Raw genomic sequence first — 7,977 nt, 5'->3', positions numbered from 1 at the left:
TCTTATCACTGTCATCCCTGGATGGGCAGGCCACCTAAACAGTTATCAAATTTAAAGTGGCATCTTAGCCTCCTAAATTTCTAAATCAGCAAGGTAACCTAACATTCCAGGACTCCTGGAGCAAAATGTGCTAATAGACATTAAGAAAGGAAAAAGTGAGTATGTTCAGTTGTGTACTCTGGGTGCAGTTCAGCTGATCAAAACCAATTGGTACAACCATTGGGAATACAATTAAAGTTATTTGCCTACTTGTCCCTTTTCTCCAAACTTCTTACAGACCCCCTTTCTAAGGCTTTGGGCTTACTTTCTAAGATGCACAAAGCTTCAGATCCCTTGATTGCACTAATTAACTGATAATGATGCTATCTATAAGGACTGATGTTCAGATTAACATCATTTACAATCCTTTTTTTTTTTTTTTTTTGTCCCAAGTTGTCCATTTCCTTTATCACTTGAGTTGATGCTATCTGGGCCTATGAATTGAATTACTCATTTTTTGTTTGTTTGTTTCAATTTAAAAAGCATGAGAAAGACTAAATGTGGTAAATTCTAGCCCTTAAAAACTGAACCTACCCCTTTCGGGGACAGACAGCTTCTCCATCCTCCACCCAGCCTTATTCTAGATTCTTCTTTCTCTTTATAATCACAAAATACATTATATATATATATAATATATATATATATATATATAAAATATATATATATTTTCCAAAAGCAGCCAAACAACTGCTTTCCTTAAGTTGTTGTCTGTTGCCAGCCATGGGGCAATGATCTTAGTCTACCTGCTCCCAAGGCCTAAATGTTTTTATAAACAGACTTTTAAAAATGTATCAGATGTCAGCATTGAACTACCAGTATTTACACATTCAGGATATGTATCCTGGTAAAAATGTAAACAGAATCAGCGACCACAGTAGTACCTATATTCTTTCCTTAAAGCAGCAATTCTTAAAAAAAAAAAAAAATCCCCTTGTACCCCAAACTGCAGACCCACCCAAGTTGGGAGGTAGGGTAGTTATATAGGTCCCTGTCTTGTTACCACGTACAAGAACCTGGGCTTGCCAGGGAACCTGCCTTCAACTATTCCCCATCTTCGGTTGAAGCTCTGTTGAGAGCAGCCAAGGGAAACTGACCCCTTATAGGGAGGAGGAGGAGTTCCAGTCAACCCCCAGCACAGGTTTCTACATCCCTGGTTTCCCCCCTTTTCCCTCGGTCCAGACACAAAAAGCCATTTTAAAACTTTTCCTTTTTCTTGGCCAGGCTGCCCATACTCAGAGGAGAGTGGCACATGGGGCCTAAGCCCGAAGTCGGAAGAAAGGGAGTTGAGCACCCTCGGTTTGAACTAACCTTGTCTAGCTGTACTAGCTAGGAAAGGACGGTCCTTGTAGTTTTTAGGCTGGAGTTCCTTTTGCTGCCTGGAGCCCGACTCTTACCTACAAAAGGAGTTGGCCAAGGTGGAGTCAGCGGTATGCCCTGGGCTTTCCTGGCCAGGTTCAAGGCCGTCCTGGCCTGAGGACACGCTACTGCACACTCTTCTAATTTACAGCCCGCGGGGTCCTGTTGACACCCTGTTCCACACCTTAACTCCATCTAGGAGGGCAGTCCTCACCAGCACAATAGCCTCTCCCGCAGCTGAGGCCAAGACCCTGGGTGATTTCAGTTCCTGCCACTGACCGGCCCCCCTCCAACCTTGGGGCTTCAGGGCCGCTCCAGACGCCCACGCCATGCGGGCGCCGCGGCCTGGGTGCCCCGCGGCCCGCAGACTTACAAGTGGAGATCCCTTTTCCGTTATAATGCGTTCAAGATCAGCAAGGCCAGCAGTCTAAACATCCACGAGCCTTCCTCCCGGCCTGCCTCTTAAACAGGAGTTTAATGGTTCCCCTCCGATAACTAAACCTGCTTCCCATAGATGCCCGCTTTTATGAGGGACGCAGGAATGCACAGATATATTTATATGTTTGTTCATAAAAACTGGAAAATAAGCTCTGAACACGCTGTAAAAAATATTCAATTACTTACCAAACAGGCCAGTTACACCAGAGGAACACTGACACCGGCCACACCAATAATTCGGGAAATCGAGGAGCCGGCCCTTTGAAATCATCCGAAGTCTCCACTGGGCCCGGGTCCCTAAAGAATATGCAAATGAGAGTATTTAAAACCAGGGTCTCCAACAAGATCTTCAAAAATTGTCACAATAACCTGAGTCCCCCACCCCCCAAAGCAGCTTCAACGGAGGTAACTGGGTCGGTTGGCAAAAAGGCCCCAGATGGTAATTTCTGGCTTGTGCCTAATCAAAAGGGGCGCGGGGATCTGGCCTGGGCCAGAAGACCGCGCTGGCTCCCAGCAGCGGTTTTGTGAGGACCCCTGCATCTGCCGTTAGTCTCTCTGTACCCCCACCCCAGCACCAAACTGCAGGAGGCTGCCCGATGGTTTATTTTTATCTCGCTTACCAGAAACCACTTCCAAAAACGCTATCTCCGTGCATCTTTTTATTTCAGACCAAAAAAGAAAGTGGAATGGTACTGTACCTGTTTTGAGATTCTTCAATATTTGAGACTTGGGGGGGGGGATATTTTAATAGCGAAGCATCTGTTAAACACTTGTATTAACCTCTGACTGATAAGTTTTTTTTAACCCTGCCCCCCCCCCTCGTTTTAATTATCTTATGGTTATGAGTGGACAACCAATCCTGGAAGAGGACCTCGACAATTAGCAACGTGAACATCAAAAAGTTTTATTGCAGAGAGAGCGAGGCGCCGCCCCCGCCGTCCCGGGATTGGCGTGGGGAGCCTCTGACGACATATATTAACCCGAGCGGCCCTAAAGATGTAGCTGTACATGGAGCTCTTGTCGGGAAAATCCGCTTGCTCCCTTCGCTCGCGGCGTCCAGCCCTGGAGAACCGCCGCAGCCACCATTCCGAAGCTCCACCCGCCGCCGCGCAGACCCTTCGGAGAGCCCAAGACGCCGCGTCCGAGCTCCGAGGCGTCCTCGGGCCCCAGATCCTTGCCCGGAAAGCAGAGGATCTGAGAAAATGGATGCGATGAGAACTCTCTGAAAACCCTCCGAGAGAGCCTAAGAGGAGCGAGGAGGACACGTTACTCTCAGCTAAAATAATCACATTCAAGGACCAAAACTACCACCAAAAAAATTCATTAAAGCCATAAGCGCCCAAGAACCCAGATCGGGCTGGTGGGGGGAGGGGAAGGCAGGAAGGGGAGGGTCGCCTGGAGGTAACTTTGCGGTGAGCCAGCGACCCGCCGCCTCCCGCCCGAGCCAGGCCCGCTCCTCGCTGCAGGGTCTTCGACTCGCACCCCGGATTCCAGGTTCGCCAGAGCGCGGCCAGAACGTGGAGTCCCCCGGCTCCGCCAACCAGCCTCGCGGGACCCCAGGCACTTTTGCATGAGCCCCAGAGGATTGTGCCTCCTCCTCCTTGTCCTCGCTGCTGCCCGGGAAGCAGGAACCGACGCGAGGGCCGTAGAGCCGGGCGGGAACCAGCGGCGGCGGCGGCTGCCAGGGGCGCACGGTGCCGGGACCAGCTCGCCGCGCCCCATGGGGAACCAGTGGCCGAGGCGCAGCTGAGGCGGGCCCGGCTGGCCAGGCTGCGGGGGACCCGGGCCCGGGCTGCAGCAGCCCCCTGTGCGGCTGCGGGGCCGGCCCGGGCGCCCGGGGGCTGGGGGGTGGGGGGTGGGGGAGGACGCCGGGCGCCGAAGCCAGGGCCCGTGCGGAGGGCGCGGCGGGGCTGCGCGCGTGCTGGGGCGCGTGGAGGGGCGCGGAAGGAGAGATGAGTCTCGTGGGGGGCTTTCCCCACCACCCCGTGGTGCATCATGAGGGCTATCCGTTCGCCGCCGCCGCTGCCGCAGCTGCCGCCGCCGCCGCCAGCCGCTGCAGCCACGAGGAGAACCCTTACTTCCACGGCTGGCTCATCGGCCATCCGGAGATGTCGCCCCCCGACTACAGCATGGCCCTGTCCTACAGCCCGGAATATGCCAGCGGCGCCGCTGGCCTGGACCACTCCCATTACGGGGGAGTGCCGCCCGGCGCCGGGCCTCCGGGCCTGGGGGGGCCGCGCCCGGTGAAGCGCCGGGGCACCGCCAACCGCAAGGAGAGGCGCAGGACTCAGAGCATCAACAGCGCCTTCGCCGAGCTGCGCGAGTGCATCCCCAACGTGCCAGCAGACACGAAGCTCTCCAAGATCAAGACGTTGCGCCTGGCCACCAGCTACATCGCCTACCTCATGGACCTGCTGGCCAAGGACGATCAGAACGGCGAGGCGGAGGCCTTCAAGGCGGAGATAAAGAAGACCGACGTGAAAGAGGAGAAGAGGAAGAAGGAGCTGGTCAGTACCGCGGCGCAGAGGACGGTTGGGGGCTCAAAGTTCAGCGCAGCGCACTGCTGCTCTCTTCTTTCCTATTGGGCTGAGAAATGGTGTCCCCGCAGTCTTTGGCTGCTGCGTAGTGCCTCAATATGATTTGCATCAGGTTGCGGTAGGAATGGGGAGACGAGGAAGGGGGGTGTCAGCAGCAGGAGGAAAAGATTGTAAGTGCCCAACTGATCCTCCGGGCGGGTTCCTACTGCTCTGCCAGGCACCTAGGACAGGCCTCTCAAAGTATTTAGAGATGCACGTCCCAGTCGCTCAGGCCCGTACACCTCGTTCTCTGTGTATTGGAGACTTCTTGTGGCTTACAGTTCAACCTTTCTTTTTAATATTTCTAAAGTAAGTTGCCCAAAACTTCTCAATGCCAATTAGTTCCTTACTGGTCGCGTTGCCCACTCCGTAAAACAAACGAAGCTGCCACCGATGGTGAGCCCTAAGAAAGTGTAATAGTTCTCATTACTACTCCAGGAAGAAGGGAAGGTAATCATAAAGTACTTTTAACCTAACAATACAGCATCAGTTTCTCTTTGACTGTGATGTTAAAACATATTTTTCTAGATACTGTATTCCAGGAGAATTACGATTTTTATTTGAATAATCTTGTACATATTAACAACACAAAAAGTAAATATAACTATAGTCTTTGCTAGTAAAACGAAATTATACTGAACCACTTAAACTCGGAATCCTACTGAGTGTCTGTAGGGTGGTGGTGTTCAGGACAGAGCTATTGGCCAAGAAGAGCAAGGAAAATTGTTCCATTTGTAGAAATTTTCTCTTTTGGGGCTTGTGACACTTTGATGTCTGTATAATATAGTGACCTCCCGAATAAGCAGAGATTTCAGAGGCCTTGAAGAAAAGATGCTGTTAAGTTGTTGGTGCAGAGCTACTGGCAAGAGAGGCCCAGGCCAGAGAAGAGAGGCCTTTGGATCTGGGATCTGTATTGAAAACAGAAGGCACATTTAGTATCAACCACTACTGCCTCCCTAACACAGAGAGTCAGAATAAAGACCCTGGGCTCCTCCATAAACAAATAGAAATCTATCTCTTTACAAATGTGATGATTGGATTCTGAGTGTTGCTGCGCGGAGGCCTCAGTGGTAGATAGGGCACTGTAGACTGCTTACCTTTTCTGCAAGGGCCTGGGACTGGTAACCATCCTCTGCCTACTCTTGTGCTGTCTGTCCTTTGGCCCAGGAGGCACTGAGGTGGCTGGGACCCACTATCTTCCCTAATTTCTCTTTCCATTTTTTCTCACCCTCACTTCTCTTTCTGCTCAGAATGAAATCTTGAAAAGCACGGTGAGCAACAACGACAAGAAAACCAAAGGCCGGACAGGATGGCCACAGCACGTCTGGGCCCTGGAGCTCAAGCAGTGAAGAGAAGAAGAAGGAGAGTAAGTGAGCCTGGGCTTAGGCGACACACTCAGACCCAAGACTCCTGGCAAGCCCTCGAGCTCACTCTGAGGACTTCTTGCAGTTGGATCATCCGGTTTATTTATGTGCAATTTCCTTCCCCCTCCCTTTGCCCCCTTTGAAGCATCTGCTCCCCACCACCCTCTCCAACAAAAAAAAATGGATATTTGAAGAAAAGCATTCCATATTTTAATATGAAGAGGACACTCCCGTGTGGTAAGGGATCCCGTCATTCTGTGTGTGAAAGTTCCCTCTCAGCTGTGTAGACACCAGCATTGTCCCTCCTCACCTATCCAACCCTTTCAGATAAAGACAGCAGACACTAGTGTGTATGTGAAGTGTATCTTTAATACTTGGCCTTTGGATATAAATATTCCTGGGAATTATAAAGTTTTATTTCAAAGCAGAAAACAGGGCCCCTAACGTTTCTGTTGGGGTCAGTATCTAGTGCTGTCTTTTCATATGTTGTTGCTCCCTATCCAAAGATGTTTCCAACAGCTACTCGTTTTGTGCACTTCCGTCCTCTAAAACTAATGGAGTTTAATTAATATTGAAGGTGTAAACATTGTAAGTATTCAATAAACCACTGTGTGTTTTTTTTACAAAACCCCTAATCTTTTAATAATTGATACCTCAAAATAATTTTGAAAACAAAGCTTTTATATTTGTTTTCATAATATTTAAAACATTTAGAAGTAAACTAAGTTATCATAATTGCCTCTAACTTTATTTGAAAGAGTCAGTGGTTCTAATCAATCAATATGACCTTCGGCTGAGGAGGCGCTGTTAAAGAGGTGTCCATGGTGAAAATCCTGCCCAAGGGCCTGGGTTGTTGAAGTTTGGTCCCTTTCCCTCTGCCCCCAGCTCCCAGAAGAGACTTGAATGGTCTTAAGATGGAAGGTCTGGACAGAATGCCTTGCTGTTGGTACAGAAGGTGGAAAGGTGTTCTTGTTTTATAGAAATCAACCAGATGTCTCTTGCGGAGGCTTTAGTTTGGGTTTAGGGACCCTGTCTTCAGTGGAGGAGGTGAGAGGAGGATCTCGGGCCTTATTACCGCCACAGGAAATTGTCGAGTGTTTAGTTCAAAATATGGGGCTTTCATCCAAGAAAGCAAAGAAATTTAAAAGAGAAGGAGGTCTTGCTTGTCGACTAGATGGGAAGATTCTCATCGGAGCAAGGGTGATGTGGGGGGAAAGGGATTGTTTGGGGGGGCAGAAATTCAATGATTAGGTAACAAGGAATTTTATGTCAAGTAAGAAATCGTGAACAAGACCACAGGTTTTAAGGGGGGTGAGGGGGTTGGGTTAGATTTACAAGGAGCTACAAGGAACTCAATATTAACTGCGGTGTCTCAGCTGCAGCTCAGAGAGCAAGCAAAGCCCTCTCCAGGCTACCAGCGGCGGTAACTTCTCTCTGGGGAGGGGGTGGACTTAGAGCTTCTAGAGTACTGTGTCATCCGGAAGAAAATCCCTGCGGGCGCCTTCCCGCACCGCCCCTGGGAGTTTGGCTAGATCTCCACACACTAGAAAAAACTAAAGTTCCCCAAAGAACCCATTTTGCCCAGGTGGAGGACGAGTGAGGGGAGGGGAAAAGGTGAAACGTATTAAAAAGTGGTTTGTTTCATGAAACGCGCATATAAATCTGCTGTTGGAAAAGCTTGCCCAGAGGGTTTCCATCTTGGAACCCATCCTGGGGTGATGTTCTCACCTGTAAAGTGGGCAAAGACCCTTGTGCATGATCCCAACTTCCCTCTTCCCCGAACCCAGCCGTTTGTAGTGGGCTGGGCCGGCTAACTTGGGGGAATTCAGAAGTGCCTGGGAGAGATGAGCGAGTGGCTCTTTGGACTTCTGCGGGTGGCTGACAACGTGAGGGCGAGGGGTTAGAACAACTCGGCCAAAGTGATCTGAACTTTCTCCCCTCAGGTCAGCAGGCCTTGGGCCGGCCTGGTGGGAGATGGGCTGTGTTTACAGATACTTGGCTTTTGTTTATAACAGTGGGGGGGGGGGAGTGCAAGGAAAGTGGTGCCCTGGTTTTCCGTGGCTTTGCTTACCCTTGCCCATTTGACAGAGTGGCCCTCTCTTCTTTCCTACCGTCGCCTTCAGTGTGTACTTTTATGACTAAAGAAAAGGTCCTAGAAGTGAGCAGAGGAATCTAGAAAAGTAATGGAGTGAATAGTGAGAAGA

The 7,977-nt window shown here is 50.2% G+C and overlaps 1 protein-coding gene across 1 annotated transcript; it reads left to right on the top strand.

The window, feature by feature from the left end:
* The first annotated feature begins 3,785 nt into the window (after positions 1-3,785).
* Hand2 (heart and neural crest derivatives expressed 2) lies at positions 3,786-6,401 on the top strand. The gene is made up of 2 exons (XM_004657129.2): positions 3,786-4,340; positions 5,660-6,401. Exons 1-2 carry the CDS (start codon positions 3,786-3,788, stop codon positions 5,756-5,758), a joined length of 654 nt encoding a protein of 217 aa, XP_004657186.1. The 3' UTR covers positions 5,759-6,401.
* The last annotated feature ends 1,576 nt before the right edge of the window (positions 6,402-7,977 follow it).

This window comes from Jaculus jaculus, chromosome 1 (assembly GCF_020740685.1).
Source record: "Jaculus jaculus isolate mJacJac1 chromosome 1, mJacJac1.mat.Y.cur, whole genome shotgun sequence".
Taxonomy (NCBI): domain Eukaryota; kingdom Metazoa; phylum Chordata; class Mammalia; order Rodentia; family Dipodidae; genus Jaculus; species Jaculus jaculus.
This window is presented reverse-complemented; position numbering and strand designations above follow the sequence as displayed.